The 17795-nt window shown below is 37.8% G+C and overlaps 1 protein-coding gene across 1 annotated transcript in view; it reads right to left on the bottom strand.

The window, feature by feature from the left end:
- The window catches only part of LOC139734913 (proline-serine-threonine phosphatase-interacting protein 1-like), a 91516-nt gene extending 78292 nt beyond the window's left edge, over positions 1 to 13224 (bottom strand). The window contains exon 1 of the mRNA XM_071645693.1: positions 12940 to 13224. Within this exon, the coding sequence (XP_071501794.1) occupies positions 12940 to 12966 (27 nt within the window). The 5' untranslated portion in view covers positions 12967 to 13224. The remainder of the gene's footprint in view (positions 1 to 12939) is intronic.
- Between the last annotated feature and the right edge of the window lie 4571 nt (positions 13225 to 17795).

Below are 17795 nucleotides of genomic sequence, written 5' to 3'. Positions count from 1 at the left end.
CTGCTCTTCTCAACAAAGAACCAAATTCCCTTGGGAACACACACTATGTATGAATGGGGGGGGGGGGAGGGGAATCAAAATTGCACAGCTGTTAAAAAAATATATCTCCATGTGATGCTTGTTGATAAAGACTACAAGACTTATCGCTGATACGTGACAAGTTAACAAGCCTATGGTTACAGGAATAATATTTCCCATCATTCAGGGCAGTTAAATATTATCTAAGGTACTGTATGAACGTGAGTATAGTAAAAATGACAAAGCCTGATATGAGCTCTGTGTTTACCCTGCATATTGAGGATATTCTGGGTGAACAGGACCGAATTCTCCCTATCGCATAACTGTAAAAACTCAAAGAGCAGCGGCGCTATTTCATTTTCGTAACTATGTGTCGACAACGCTGTACTGGTGCAAAACTAGGAGCACTACCTCTATCTTCAAGCTTGTATACGTGTAGTTTTGTAGATTTTCTCAGCAATTACTATACATTGTATGTTGGGAAAAGAAATATCAAGTTATAATCTCTGAAACTGCATTAAAAAGTTTATGTTGTAAAGTGACATTGTTTTAGACATGACGAAAAGGGAAAAAATCAGATGCGATTACCACGTTATATGCTCTGCCTGTGCCTGCTGCTCAGTATTAAACTCCACATTACTGGAAGGGCAAGAGTGAACACTGAATGTGTAACCTCTCTTGACCTCCGGGTGTTGCATGTGGGTGCGTGAGATCACCTCATTTATTTGTATGTACAGTAGCATATGCAATATACATATAATATGCAATGGAGAGAATTATCATTCTTCTTCAAGATCTCTTTCAATTTTTTATTGCTAGCATAATCATTAGCAGCATCAGCTTCATGGCATGCTGACACCTTCCTTTCACCTGATATTCAATGGGTCTACTTCAATTAACATTGCAGAAAAATCTGACACATGCTACTGAGATACACATGTCATCTTCCAACATTTCTTCTTTTTGGGGGAAATTGAGAGGCTGCTAAAAAAAGGCTGACTACTTTCCGGCAATAATACTGATTAAAGAACAAGGACTCAGGGGGGATCCTGGGTTAATTTTAGGTCCTTCAGATCTGTTAGGTATGATCCAATTATGTTCTGATCAAATCATCTAATTCTAGTATTCCTTCAAGTACTATTTTTAGCACCCCGTGGTTCAGGCGTTGAGATCAGGATATGATCAATGCCGTCAGCCGACGTGGTGGTCGCTGAAAATATGCATCACCGGTATCATCGTCATGCGTCTCAGTTAGGGCCACATGTATCAGAGGGCTGTGTCATGGCGGGCATTGTCATTGCTTGGCAACTCCCATTCCCCTCCCTCTCCCCCTCCCCACCCCTCCCCGCCCCTCCATCCACCCCTCCCAATTGCCCCTTTCGTCAGCACTCTACTCTTAACCTCCCCGTCCCCCTCCTCCTCCTCCCCCTCATCTTTCCTTCTCCTCTATCCTCCTCCTCCTCCAGCCTCTCCCCTTTCTCCTTCCCTAATTCTTTCCTTCTGCAACTCCTTCGCTTCCCTCTATTCCTTCCCTCTTTCCCTCCTCCTCCTCCTTTCCTTCTTCCCTCTCCTCTCCCCTTCCTCTCCTAGCCCCCTCCCCTCTTCTGCCCTCCCCTTTTCTCTTCCCTCTTTCCTTTATCCTCTGCAACTGACAATCTGAACAGCTTTGCTTGATGTGTACTTTTTAAATTCAGAATACATCACTAGAACTTTACGTGGCCTTTAAAAGCTGACATCGGTGAACAGCTTGTCTTTAAGGTTCACCCATGCTGTGGGGAAACGGTCAATTAGCAGTGTCAGAAAATGGATCTCACATGTCCTTTCTGTCCTCTTCTGTCTAAATTAATAGCTTAAATGGTTTTAAATGACCTATTCATTAGGGTTCCACAACATCCCAAAGTAAATAAGTCATCAAGCTATTTTCCCCTCAAATGATCTATTCATATACACACAAGAAAAACTAGAGAGGGGCCGTCAAAGGCGGCAGACCCACGCCTAAGTACAAAGTCGGGGTAAACATAATGTGCATTCGGTCATCTACCAGAATTCGGCCACTTAATTGCCAGTGTGCTTTATCACCAGCCAGTGAGTTCTACCAAAGATCGTACACTGAAGTGTACGATCTTTGGTTCTACAGTCACATCACACGCAAATCACATAATTACACATACGGTATTAACACTCATTCACGTACAGGAAAGTCCTTAAGTCTCCTCCAAAAATCCATCGAAAATCCCAAATTCCACCGTCAAAAGTGCAGAATCGGAACTTTTCCAAGCGCGCGCGAATGAAGTCCAGTTTTAAGAGTATTGTCTACGCGACGGGTCGCGGAAAAAGCGCTAAAAATCGAGAAAAACGCCGTTTTCTTGCGGGATATTTTGATTATAGCAAGCCGAGAGTGTGATGATATCAAAGGTCGTATGAGTGTACGATCTTTGATGGTATCCACAAAAGCAAAAAAGAAAAACAAAATTTACGTACCCCCTAGGCAATTACCCCTATGATTAGTGTCTACGGGAATTATTCAATGCAAGGGTTGAATGCAAATGTCTACTGCACCAGTATTCGGCCACCAACGAGCGCCGCAACGTCCCCGGTGCAATTTTGCACCAACAGTGTAGAGCGCGATGCATTTTCAGCGGCCTTGCACACGCATTGACATTGAGCACGCATATCGTGCAGTGTGACTGCGACCGAGCAAAATGCTCCTCCAACGAAAAAAACAATCAATGTTAATTTGAAAAATCATCAAATATCAAAGGTCGTATGAGTGTACGATCTTTGATGGTATCCACAAAAGCAAAAAAGAAAAACAAAATTTACGTACCCCCTAGGCAATTACCCCTATGATTAGTGTCTACGGGAATTATTCAATGCAAGGATTGAATGCAAATGTCTACTGCACCAGTATTCGGCCACCAACGAGCGCCGCAACGTCCCCGGTGCAATTTTGCACCAACAGTGTAGAGCGCGATGCATTTTCAGCGGCCTTGCACACGCATTGACATTGAGCACGCATATCGTGCAGTGTGACTGCGACCGAGCAAAATGCTCCTCCAACGAAAAAAACAATCAATGTTAATTTGAAAAATCATCAAAATACGGGCCAGTTTGTGATGACGGAGAACGAACTTTCATAAATCTAGAAGGACATAGTCCCTCAAATAGGCCTAAACGTAAATTTCGGAATTCTTACGAACATTTGAGCAGCGAAGTCGGATCGTTGGGGAGTTTATGTCTTCGTATGGTAGCGGAAAATCGCAAAGTGAGAAACGGGAAATTTTCGGAATGGTCACTATACCATGGGGTCAAAACTTCAAGGTCACACAGAATTTGCAAGGGTCAACCGATTATCACCAAAATCTAATCGATTCTTTCCTGTCATTATCCAAACATTCCCTGAACATTTCGTGCAAATCCGTTTACCCGTTCTCTTGTTATCTTGTACACAAACAAACAAACAAACAAACAAACAAACAAACATACAAACAAACAAACAAACAAACAAACAAACAAACAAACAAAAAAAAAAAAACAAACAAACAAACAAACAAACAAACATACGGAACCCTTTACATAACCCCCTGCCGATTTTCATCGGCGTGGGTAAAAATGAAGTATGGACTGTTTAAAATGCCATGCAAAAGCCAACAATTCTTGTGTGTGGACAGGGAAAAAATCACCAATTATTGCAGTTTGTATCATGATGCAAAAATCAGTTCATCTTGAATTTTGTTGAAAACCCTCAATATCAAAGGAAACTACAACCAAAATATAAACGTGGATTGAGTGAAAGCAGCATACTTAAATAGTAGAACCCATTAATCATTGAAAGTTTGAGAAAAATGGGGCAATCGATTGAAAAATTCTGAATTTTTAAAGTTTCGGTGTCATCATCTCTAGAAAAGCAGACTGCTACATTTCATGACTTCATTATTGACAATAACATAGATATTGTAACAAAATATAAAGAAAATTCAATATAGCTTCACTTTTTTAGTGTAATATATGAGCACCTGACTTACCTCTTACAGAAAGTAGGTGGAATAATATTACCCTTAACATGCCAGTAACAAGGCAATGGAATGTGTACTTTTCATGAAAAATTAGATGTCGTGGAGTTCTCCTTATATTTTCTTTATATAATTGTTGTCCAAAATGACATCAGGAACTGCAGTAGTCTTCTTATCTAGCAATAACGGCACCAAGAATTTAATAATTCATAACTGTTCTATTTTCCTCAAACCCTCACTCATGCATTAGCCCTAATATTGCTGCTTTTACTCAATACACATTAACTGATATTAGGCTTTAATTTCCTTGAAATTACATTGCACTGTGTGTATGAATGGCATGCTGATGAATGTTTGACTTTTACTTTTAAACTCACGCTCGGTGGCTGTACCTATTAAACTGCACTAAGCCCAGGGTAGAATGCCTAGGGTCATGCAATATTGTTTACCAATGCAAAGTTCACAGATTTAAAATGTTTTACTTGGAGCTCAATGAGCTTCTCTTTTTTCTGTTTTCTTTCTCTTGTTGGTTTTTGTTTTTGTTTTTTTGCAATTGAGTGAACAATGCTCAGTCAGTAAAATAAATTTTGGCATTGTGATCCATAAAACAATATTTTTTTTGAGTATGCCTGGGCCTATTGTAGGTACAATGTATGCCAGTATGTTTGTTAGACCACCAGCCATTGACAAATAATTGAATGTCATAAGCTTGAGGGTTTTTTCTTTGTTTTCGCTTGTTTTTAGGAACATTAGCTATTTAAAACATCACAAAATCTAAATAACATGCAGTGAAGCATACAGTTGTACCATCCTGGGATATAGGGGATTAGACAAATTTTCCATTACCAGTATCCATATTTTTTGTTTTGTTGATCTTCTTCCTTCTCTTTTCCTTTTTCTTAATTTTTCTAATACTCTCTCTCCTTTACTCCCTTTTCAACTCTCATTGGAAAAGGTATGGAATTGACATAATGTGCTGGCATTTTGTAATATCATTGCTAAACACTCTGTAAATACTCCAGAATTTGTGATACTGTTGGCGGTGATAATACCCCCAACATTTTGTGATTGTATGTCAGCCACTCTATGTGGTCTGTTCGCCAAATGGCATGCTTCTTTTGCCAACTGGCAAAAGTGTAATCCATTGTGTAAGGGCACTTTCATAATTACTGCAGGTTCATGTATAGGCACAAACAAAAATGGTACATTTGGCAATGATAATGAAATTTACTGTACCAATTAGCTCTGATGAATGGCAGGTGTAGTTTAACCTGATCCATACTGAATTCTGAAATGCCCATGTAGACTTAATGCGCAGGTCACCAGGTTCCCGTACGGAACAGGTTAATACTGATAAATTCCAAGAACTAAAAAAAAAGGCACAATCAACTCAAAACAAAGTAGAAACTACTAGAAGGGCTTGATGTACTGCATGAATGCAACATACTTATGGGAACAGGTCAGAAATAGTCAGACGTTCACATTAGTTATGTTTAAACAGTGATCCCTAACCTTGAGGATAGGCTCGTAGTTAGGCACTGTGTAGACACACTCGTTGCTATCCACAGGGTTAGCGACCTATCAATGAGCTGTGGGGGGTCCCCACTCATAGTTTAGAATTGTGCGGACAGAACTTCTTGATAGGAACTGTAGATAAGCATAGTTATGGGGGCAGTGAGTCTATCCTCAAGGAAGCTTTGTTGTGTGAACGTGGGTTGTAGTTAAGGAAACAGAGCCTATCCTCGATGATAACTACACATACTCTTAAGGGTAGGGATTACCGTCTGAACGTAACTATTGTCAGGCCATCAAGTGACTCATCCATCTGCTAAGTAGTTGATGAGGAGGAAAAGGGGGGAGGGGATGAGGGTTCTTGATAGTATCTATCTCGATATTTAAGTTCAACTGCATTTCATTAAGCAAACAAAAATTTGATAACTCCATTACACTGCATTGACTTATAATTGCCTCTATCACGTTCATACACAAAAATTATCATTGCTCAAAGATAAGAACAACCATACAATCACAATTGAAAGAGTTATTAATAATGATAAATAATGGTGAACAAATGTAGCAGTACCAGTGATAGTAGCTGTAGTAGCAACAGTAGTACATACGCTGTATAGTACTTTGGATAGCTAGTAGTGGCGGATTCACAGGGGGGTGCACCAGGCACGCACCCCATCTTTATTTTTTTTTAAACAAAAGAAAATGAAAAAATGGGGGCATGTGCAACCCTCCCCCTTTAATTTTGTAAAGGCGCCTCCCCTTTAAGGAATTCCTGGATCCACCCCTGTAGTAGAAGTAGTACTTTAAATAGTAGTTAAGTAGTAATGGTAGCAATAGTAGTAGTAAAGTTGTATTAGTGGTAGTAGTAGTAGTAGTAGTAGTAGTAGTAGCAGTAGTAGTAGTAGTAAGTAGTACAATGCATATTACTAGTGCAGTATTTAGTAGTAGTAGAGTAGTAGTAGTAATAGTAGTAGCAGCAACAGTAACTGTACTCTCCGCGTAATCGGGTATCGCTTAAACGGGTACTCTGTTTAATTGGGTAGTAATTTCAAAATCAGTTCCAATGCACATTAGAATTACCTGATAATCGGGTTGCCTCTCCGCATAAATGGGTAAATAATTATCTTCTTATCTAATTTCTACCCACATTTTAATGCAAGAAATTGTGAATATCACATTTTCCACGGCTTATCACATTCTCTGCTTAATTTGAAAAGAAGACTGATCATTTGGGGAGTGATTAGACATGAAAACACATGCACCAGTACCGACTTTCCACACGTAAACGAACATTAAACATGTAGCTGGCACTCACAATTGCATAGACAGACAGGAGTTGAACACAATTGTGCTCCTCCCTTGCTCTGCAACAACATTCACAAAACAAGAAGTTTGCAAGATCGGGCCATTCACCAACTCCATATATTTGCTTTTTCCCCAGTCACTTCTCAAAAAATAACCTGACGTTCCACGTGACTAGTGCCAGCAAAGAGACGTGTTCATTTCGGAAAACGCCTGCATGTTTAATAGCGAGGAGTCTATAGTCAAACGACACAGTTTTCTGAAGACATATTCGTCCGTCAAAAAAAAGAAAAAAAGTGTAAATTATTGCCCGTGACTGAGCAAGTGTACAGTATGCATAATGTGCCGTGCAAGCATGCGTGTTAAGCATACAGTGTAGGTGTTTGGTGCAGCGTACAATGCATGTATATACACATTGTGTGTGTCAATTGTGAATGAGACATGCTCTTCTGTTAATCGGGTACTCCGCTTAATCGGGTAAAAAACGCTCTGCCCGAGCCTACCCGATTATGCGGAGAGTACTGTACTTTGCAGTAGTTTAGTAGTCAATACTCAGTAGCAACAGCAGCAGCAGCAGTAGTCACAGTAGTAATAATGGTTTAGTAGTACAACTGTAGTTGAAGTAGTAATAGTTATCATAATGAATACAAATATTGATCAGCATCATTTATTCATGAAAGTCCCTGCCTATACACTGTAGATACAGGTGCATACATGTACTTGACACATTGCATACAAGAATTTAGTGAGTCCCCCTACTCTATGGGAATTTTGAAACCTCACAGGGCTAACAGAAACTTTAAAGGGATGATACAGTATTGGTGGAGATGAGAATTGGGCTTTTAACTTTTTGCAAGATACCAAGAAAACACTTACGAAATAGTACAGTGCATACCATTTTAGGAGGAATTCAAAGTTTACTTGATGAAAATCGGGTTTGGAATGACTGAAACATCCAAAAACAAAGTAAAACAAAGCGATCGTAATAAAGTGTGGGTCCCACACTTTACTAGAATTGCTCTGTTTTGGATATCTCAGCCATTTCAAAACCAATTTTCATCAAATAAAGGTTGAATTCCTTATAGAATTATATGCTCTTTCATATTTCACAAGAGGTTTCTCATTATCTCACCAAAAAATGTTAGAAACCTGAAATTAGGTCTCAACCAAAACTATATGATCCCTTTAAATATCAAATCCTAGGTTCACCATTGTTAAACATCCTGATTACATTTGATCATCATCTATAGACTCATCTCTTTCTGGTTTGTTACACTGTACTTGTCTCTACAAGTACAATAACTAACACCTCTCTATTTGAAATAAACACTGCTGCCTACACTGTCGAAACAAGTGGAACTGTCTCAGGTATCTGCCTCCCCCCACCCTCAGTATGTTAGAACCTGTGCACAAACCACCACTTAAAACTTTGTCACGCATCAACCTGTCAGTGGCATCACAACCAGCAACTGAACTGCTTTGCAATAGGACTTGCCGTCAATAACACAAGAGCATCATACCAGCTAAGGGCTGTTGTGTCGTTAGAACTACTCATACTGGTGTTAACGGGGAAAATCCCCTCTGTAGTCAAGTCGACTTGAGAAAAGTCAAACACATGTACGGTAAACAAAACGCTGAAAGCAAAAGTTTCACTGCACCAAAATACACTAAAAAACATACAATGATACAGATCTGTTACTTCATAGAATTTACACCAGCACTGTGTGAATCAGGTACTGTAAACATAAAGGGGGGGGGGGCACAAAAAATATTTTTGGTGCCACTTTATGAGTTTAATGAGCTGAAAAGCAAAAAAAAAAAGGCTCCCATGCAATCTTTTTAGGTTCTTGGGGCACTTCCAGGTTTCATCACCTGACAAGCAAAAAAAGAAAAAGAAAGAGAAAAAAAAAGGCTTCAATGCAATTCTCTGGTGCCACTACCATACAAAATAAAATAGAAATCTATATCTTTTTCTCTTTTTAATTCTTTTATTTCCAGAAAACTTAAAGTAGAGCGCCTGCCCAGTGTGCTCCCCCCCCCCCCCCCCCCCGATCTGCCACTGATATGCCCACACCTTCTTCAAAAAGGACTCTGATTTTACCCTACACAAAGCAATAGACAGCAGGCCAAAAATACTCTTACATGTATATCTCTCCATGGACGCACACGACACGCTACAAAACTGCCGATTAACACTAAAAAATCCAAGTTGCACGAGACAACTTTAATCTCCAGCATTGCCCCAATGCTTGTACAAACCTAATTTGCCATACTAATGTGTTATGTATTCATGTGTCGTAATGAATACTCGTAATGATATTTAAGAAGCATCAGGTTCATTTCTTCTCTCTCTTTAAATATTTCGTCACCTCCGGCAAGGTGGATATATTTCTTTCTTTTTTTTCTTTTTGCCATTGGTTTGATTGTCTGTTCGTAGAATTACTCAAAGAAATTGTGAACAAATTTGGATGAAACTTACAGGAAAAGTTGATAATGACACAAGAAACAGATGATTAGATTTGGTAGTGATCTGCAAATTTTATACATTTTATGAAGGATTTTCAATATTTTGGCAGGTAGGGTTACCAGTTATGAACTTCGACAGGAGAGAATCTAACTAGATGATTATGGGCAAGTCCAAGATAACACGCGCGTTACGTATGGGACATTCAGAGACTTTTATGACCTGAAAAATAGTGTTAATGGCCTTTGATCATATTGAACTTTATCATGGTGATGGATATCTAGGAGAAGTATAATCATGTAAAAAATTGAGAAAAATGACCTTGACAATTATATTCTAGAAGAGAAAATATGTGCCGTTACGTATGGGACCAGAAAAATTTTGTTTTTTTGAACATTTTTTTCAACCTCAAAACTCTCTGAAAGTATTTCATTCTACAACTTGTAACTCACTGTGATGAAAGTCACAACACTCAAGATTATCACAGGTAAGTTTCATGTCATTAGGCAAAAAGCTCTAATTACAGGTTCTAATTAAAGACAGACATGACGTGTTACGTATGGGACAATTACGTATGGGACACTTTGTCCCCCATTCATTTAGTGTGTGGAGAACCATGTTTATGGGTATTTTGCATAATTATTGAAGTAAAATCAGTTGAAATTACTCAAATACTGATCCAGATTGTCAAGGAAACAATATTCCCCAAATATTCACCATCATAGTCATATTCAATCATATTTTCATATTTTTATGACCAATCTGAGTATGCATGCCCTTTGTCCCCCATTCGTTTAGTGTGTGGAGAACCATGTTTATGGGTATTTTGCAAAATAATTCTGCAAAATACCCATAAACAAATTTTTGCATAATTATTGAGGTGGAATCAGTTGAAATTACTCAAATACTGATCCAGATTGTCAAGGGAACAATATCCCCCAAATATCTACCATCATAATCATATTCAATCATATTCTATATTTTTCATGACTAACCCGAGTATGTATGCCCTATTTTTTTATCAGGATAGTTACTACTAAAAAATTGAATAGTTTAAAGTGTTTACTTCCATTGAAGAAGGGCAGTTTGCCATTTAGTTTCAATAAAAAACAACTTGACACAAGAAATATTAATTTCAATAGATAAGCAATACCTGCTGCGTGGAATTCCAGTAATCGAGTAGATGTATGATGTCTGTCTAGCAGTCAGGTCATTGATTTGATTCACACCTCAGTATGTATGTACCCATTAATTTTGTTGTGGCTGCGATTGAAAACTGAATAAGGACAATTTGTGTATCACTTGCAATTTAAAAAAAATCATTTTACTTTATTTTTTTTTTTGATATCACAACCGTTTCAATTTGGATCTCCATCAAATTAACTTTGAATTCCTATAGTCTTACAATTGTATGCTCTTTAGTAATTCATATTATTGGTTTCCAGTCATCTCATAAAATGTTGAAAACTGAATCACCATTTCTACAAAAACTATACCATCCCTTTAATGCTGATTTTCATTGTGTATTTTGCCATCTTCCCCTCCCCCTTTCTGAAAATTGTTCAGTCAAGTTCATGTATTGTTTCAAGTGTCTATAACTCAAAAAGTAGCTACAAAGTTGGGATGCTTTCTTCAGGATGATTGACCATTTGTGTACAGAGAGACCTTCCCAGCTAGCTACATGCATTCACATGCAATATATATGAGGATGTCCCATACGTAACCCATTTGTCCCATACGTAACATTATTTCAATGCCTTATAAAAAAAATTTCTTTTACTGTTTTTTCTTTTTTCTATGGTATTTAATTTCTCTAAACAATAAATTAGAACTTTCCAAAAGGGCATTCAAATAACCTTAGCAATTTCAGAAAAAACCTAAAAAAATGACCTCATTTTGTTACGTATGGGACATCTCATGATAGGACACGAGCTAATTTGCATAATCATTTGCATAATCCCTAAATTTTCATACCAAGTTAAACTATTTGATGAACTTCTTATGTCCACATATTAATCAAATATCATTTGCTTTCCTTTGGATAAAAAATGTCCCATACGTAACGCTGTGTTTTACATTTATGCAAATGAAGCCCTTGAAATTTGCATAAATTTACGTAATATAATTTTTTCCTCCATGGAAATCAAAACTTCAACTCATAAGCTTCAAAATGATACCAAATATGTCAATATTGAGCAAAGATGAAATTTTGCCTTCTGAGGGGACCTTATCTTGGACTTGCCCTTATATTGAAGGGACTTCAGAACCGTTTTTCTTTTTTTTTTCTAAGTGTTGGGGAGCTTAGGCAGATGGGATGGGGAAGGGTGGGGAGTGCTCATAGTTGCTTGGGTAAATGCTAGCTCCCCCCTCCCCTCAACAAGAAGAATCTCAGGGCACTTATTTTTTTTTCCTATTTTTTTCCAGCCAAAATCCTCCTCCCCCCCCCCCCCCCCCCCAGTCCATGGCCCTTGCACTGAATGTAGTGATTTATCTTTTTTTTTCTAATGTAGGCATTTGGATTACATTGAAAAATGAATCAATTGACAAACAATTCTAATTGCTATCCCATAATAAATATCTCTATCTTTGGTTTTATAGTAGGGCTAGGATATCTTTTCCTTTTTTCTTTTTCTTTTTTTTTTCTACATCAAATTTGCTTGGTTCCCCAAGTCTACATGTAATTCACAGGCTGTCTGGACGAATACATGTACAATTCCTACAGTGTTACACTCCAAATGGTGTACCGGTACTTTGAATTATAACAAGGAGAAGATCTGTGTGTAGTCTACACCTGTACCTGCAGAGTTGTTGGATGACTTGGCAATGAACTGATTGAATTTTACATCAGTAATGGAAGCTAAGGTTTGTAAGTTCTATCCTCTTGACTCATGACATGGTCATACCTATTCTCTTTAGTTCTCTTTACAGTTTCCCCTCCCCCCCCCCCCCTTTACTTCTGTTCTTAATAGTGCTGAAGCTATGTGTTACAGATATGTTGCAGTCGCTAAGTACTGACCAGTATCATCATTAAAAGCATTACCAGCTCATTTGCTTGGGCAAGTTGTGGCGTCAGACAATAACAAAAACAAATGGTACATAGCTAGGCCAATATATGACATCCAATTTGCAATGTTCAATCAATGTATACTACTGACTGTAGTATCCGGATGGACTGGCTGCAGCTAATTACTAGTATTGTGTATAGAACTAGGCTATCAAAGTAGTCCACTATGACAGGTTAATTCAGTTTAAGAACTTGATACAGATGATTCTTATTCACTGTTATTTGCGCTGGTTACGGGGCTGTGGTAAAACTGCCTCTTATCTTGGAGAGAACATAGGTATTAGGTTTTTCTCCTCGGTTGTAATCAAATTGATACGCGTTGCGTGCCACACTATAACAATAGCACCTGCGTTTTGTACACTGAATGCGTCAGATCTCGGTCGAGGTACCGGTACGGCTTTTACAACAGCCTGCCTTGCTGCTCGCTCTGCCCCGCTCACCGACCGACCGTGGCAGCGACGGGTTGGTCTCGTCATCTGCCCGGCGCTGCGTCTCGTGTGCATTCAGACAGAACATGACCACGAAAAAAAACGGCGAAAAGTATCAATATCGAGCAGAAATCTTACCCAGAAATTATCCAAGAACTTTGTCATGATGTCCAGTTACTCCACGTGCAAATAAAATTGCGTGTCACACAACAGTGTCCAAGTACAGAGCTTCCAACCGAGCAATGCAATACGACTTTGAGCCAGACTAGTTGAATGTAATGTCGATCACAAACACGGAAGTAACTTGCACCAGGAACTTCGTTTGGAGTGTTTTCTTTTCTTTTGTTGTTGTTGTTGATTTTTTTTTCTCTGTCTCTATTTCAGTACTGCTTTGGCTGAGCGGACATGGAGGGTTACCAGTACCGAAAGGGCGTTCAGTAGAATAACGGAGTCTGCAGAGCCGTCGCTCATACTTAGTAATCGCTGGAACCAGAAGTCAAGTCAAGAAAAATGTCAGATGTCCACGATCTACATGGGGGTGGGGTTGTGGAAAATCATACCAGAGGCTTACCTCATTAATTTTCTTACTTGAACCAAAGATGTTCGTAGCTCCGCCTATTGACAGGGATTCAAGGCGAATTTTTGTTTGCTTTATTTTGTTTCTCCTCCACCGGGCTCCTCCGTTTTATCCCCTCCCCCTTTCTCTCCTACTCGTGTTTTGATTTCAGTTTTTCTTTTCTTTTCTTTTCTTTTCTTTTCTTTTCTTTTCTTTTCTTTTCTTTTCTTTTCTTTTCTTTTCTTTTCCTTTCTTTTCTTTTCTTTTCTTTTCTTTTCTTTTCTTTTCTTTTCTTTTTCTTTTTCTTTTCTTTTGTAGATGTATGAGACTCAACTATGGTGTTAGGATATTTCTGTATTTTGGCTTGTGGTAGGCCCTATATGCCTATGTAGTTTACCAGACTTGCCATTGGTATATGAGTCACGTCTGCTACGCCAAGGCAAAGCATAATACTGTCTTTTCCTTCATCACTGGCCAAGATTTTCATCCTCTTGATAAAAAAATCCATATCTATTCGTATAATACAAGTAATTATATATTTATTTCTTTAAGTACCCTTTAAGCACTCTTATTCATAGCTTGATGTGAACGTTGTTGAATTGTAGGTTGACCTATTTGCACAAGTGGGAAAACAAAACTGAAACGATTCGTTGCAGGAACTTTCTAAGATCTGCGAGCTCTAAAATTTTAGGTATCGATGATCAGTTCCTATTTACTTGTAATAATGTAGGCTTATAAAAAGAACTGAAAGTTGCCTTAATGTCATTTCTCTATTGCCAACGACTTCTGGTCTCTGACAGCCCATACATTCTAGCCTACAAACTTAATTTCCCCTGAAGATGTCATTTAATATCTGTGCACTAGCAGCCAGTCAATTTCAGCTCTAACAACCAATTAACTCTTGCACTGGAAAGGTATACGTTTCACTTTAAATATTGTGAAGTGCAAATTGGATTTCAGGTAGCCTAATTAATTGGTGGAAGAAGATGAAGATCATAACTACTAGTATACGTCCTCTATACAGGCCTAAAGTAGGAGATAATACGCATAACACGTTACTGAGCGGCCTTTAGTGACATTATTTATGTATTGCTTTGGTTAAGATAATATTCTCCTCCAATACCATAACGATAATACAGGGAGATATCTATCATTATTGTCGGGAGTTGATTGGAGAGAGCTTTAAGTTTGCTTTTGAGGGGTGGTTGAGAGAGGATATAATCAGCCCGTGATCTTACATCCTCCTTTCGTTTTTCATGACCTTTGTTCCGGCGGTTTGCTTTCTCAATAGTAAGTTCATTTCCTTTCACTGTTCCTTCTATGTAACTGTTGCATGTTCCCCCAGATTCCCCGATCCTTTCAGATATAATGTCATGATTATTATTACGCGTCCGTTTTCTCGGTAAAATGAAATTTGCCAGAATGGAATTCTCGCCAATATAGAGAGAATTAAGTCAGTGCATTTTTTTCTTTTACTGTTTTAGCCCTCCCCCCCCCCTCCTTTTCTTTTCTGATAACTGATATGAAATGTGTCTATGTGGATATATAGTGGCCTCATTCAATGTTGACAATGTTGTGGAGAAAGTCATTGCCTGACACTGTCGCTCCATTGTCAATGAAAAGAGGGTCGCATGATAATGGTTTTACAGACACATAATGATCACATAATATAGTTAGAAACTGCAAAGTTCAAAGCAAACAGTTACTGTGAAGATCCACAAATTTGTGCTGCTAATCATGTCGTTTTTTATTGAAGTTTGTCATCATGCCGCATTGGAAACTTAAAAAATACCTCTTTAACGAGGAAATCCAGTCCAAATACAAGTTAGTCTGATAAGAAAGAGTAAAATCTTACGAGTTCAACAGTACAAATTTGACTGAAATCGAATGAAAAATAAGGAAGTTATGACATTTTGAAGTTTTGCTAATTTCTACAAAACAGTTATTGTACAGTGGATATCAATATGCAAAGGAGTGAGCTAACCATGCCATTGTCATACCCTCACAATTTTCCATTGATCGTGTACAAAAAAAAAATGATGAAAATTCAATGTTTCTGTCATTGAAGTCTGAAATATGATGTTATTCCTGTTGGAATAACTTCAGAATACTTAGATATACTTACCATACTTACTTAGATATATACGAGGATTTGAGCCTCGGGCATAATTGCGTTTGAATGAAAAACTGGAAATTTAAAAATTTTATGTACAAACTATAATATGGTAAGTTGTGAGAAAATGACATGCTCACTTTTCCATTTGCATATTCATATTGGCTGTTCAAGACCTGTTTTCCCCCAAATAGCGAAGCTTCAAAATATCATAACTTCCCTATTTTTCATCCGATTTCGATCAAATTATACCGTTGAACTCGTAATATTTTACTCTTTCTTATCAGACTAACTTATATTTGGACTGGATTTCCCCTTTAAAGCACGTGTATGATACGACACAATGGCACGATTACTATAATTATCATCATAATGATTCATGGCTGTTACAAACGAGATATGCATATAATTTATGCCTATTTTTTATATCAGCTGCTTAAGAAATCGAGATCATCCAATGGGCCGTCCCCTTCCCTATAATATATCACCACCATCTTTTCTCCCATTGGATACCCTTGAAGAAGAAGAAGATGATGATGATGAAGAAGGAGAAGATAATGAAGAAGAACAAGAACAAGAAGGAGGAGATAAAACAGGAGAGGAGAAAAGCAATATTAAACAATAAAGACGAGAAATGATAATTACAAGAAGAAGAGGAACAAAAAAAGAACAAGAAGAAGTGAGCTGCGTTGTCGTGAAGTTTGTAATCCGTCTTGATACTGGTTGATCCGTTGATATTAATATAATGATCTAATCAGTTATACTCCCGTTGTGCTTATTATAGGCCATTAATGCCATGCACTATATGCAAGATAGAATCATTGTTCAATCAGGGGTCGAGCCGGTTACGGGGCAGTGAATGCCTTTTCTGATGTAATACATTACAATATGGATGTTTCTTTTCCTAATTACACAGCATATAGTAACGAAGCATTAATTCACCTGCTCCCTCCCACATTGATATACGTTCATAGGCAATAATTCACCTAGTTGAAACTAGGTAGGGCAAGCCTCTGGCAAGCTTTGTCATTGTTAAGGGCAACTTTTGTGAACAAATCATGCATTAAATCTAAATAAATATCACAGAACCAGTCTATCTCAAGCCACGTGCTGTTTCACAGGATGTCGAGTTCCATGTTATTGGAGTGGAAAGTTGATACGGAATAAAGACTATTTCCAATGTGTACATAATTATACAAGAGGCAACATGAGTAGCATTCATATCAGTTATCAATGAACTGATTTCATAATTATTATTTGCTCGGTTGTGGAGCTATAAACTTGCGGTTGAGTTGCAAACATCATTTAGCCAGGCATTAGCATGCAGTCTACAATCTCTTATGTCGATTATCTACAGGTAATAATGAATTAGCAATTGTCATCCTTGTAATCGGACACCAATGTTATGCCATATTATAAGAAATATATTACACAATGGAGAGGAGGCAGAGAATTTAAAAGAGAGAGAGAGAGAGAGAGAGAGAGATAGAACCCGAACTGTCCCGTTACCTTAAAGACGGACATCAAAACCACAGGCAGCAATTGGATTTTCCGTTGAATTTAACATAACTTATTTCATTGGCAAGTTATTGTTACTGAACACTTAATTCTACTTTTTTTTTCCTTTCAAAAAGTTGATGGCCAAACATTAACCTGTGCACGGATACATCTATACAAACATTTTTCTTTTTCTTTATTTGACGTTACAGCTAAAAAATAACGAGGAATGTATTCTTGAACGGTATGATTATCATAGTAACGTTAGAGGGACAAGTTCTATTCATCCATTGAACTGCAGTGACCTTTATTCGAACTGCATATAAAAATCAAAGAAAATAACAAATTACAACGGAGAAAACAAAGGGGTAAGATATTTCTACTTGGACTATAATGAAGAAAAATGAGCTTCCTTCGAACCTGGCAAGTATTGTAAAGCTATACAAGTGTACATAGTTATGAATGAATGCTTTATGAATTCACAAAACCTCCACTCGTCCACCCGTACCTTATAATATGAAACATGCTGTGGTATACACGTAATGATTTTAATTCTTTTTATGTACTCATTAAGTGCACTTATCTATATTTTTGATAAGAACATTGTTGGTGATTTTTTTTTTTCCGTAATGATTTCATCTGATAAAAATAAGTGGAGAAATGAAACAACAGAAATAAAAACTTAAATGTATACTTATATATGTATATGTATAAACTAACCCCAAAACGCAGGCAACGCCAGGTGTTCCATACCCAACGAATCCGTCACCATCAACTATAGGATTTAGGCAGAAAGTTGTCATGTTGTTTCGACTGGGAACATCAGCC

The sequence above is a fragment of the Diadema antillarum genome, unplaced genomic scaffold, assembly GCF_040938485.1.
Source record: "Diadema antillarum isolate AM-2024a unplaced genomic scaffold, OU_Dant_1.0 seq00000550_RagTag, whole genome shotgun sequence".
In the NCBI taxonomy this organism is placed as follows: domain Eukaryota; kingdom Metazoa; phylum Echinodermata; class Echinoidea; order Diadematoida; family Diadematidae; genus Diadema; species Diadema antillarum.
Note: the sequence above shows the minus strand (reverse complement) of the source record. Positions and strands in the feature narration are given on the sequence as shown.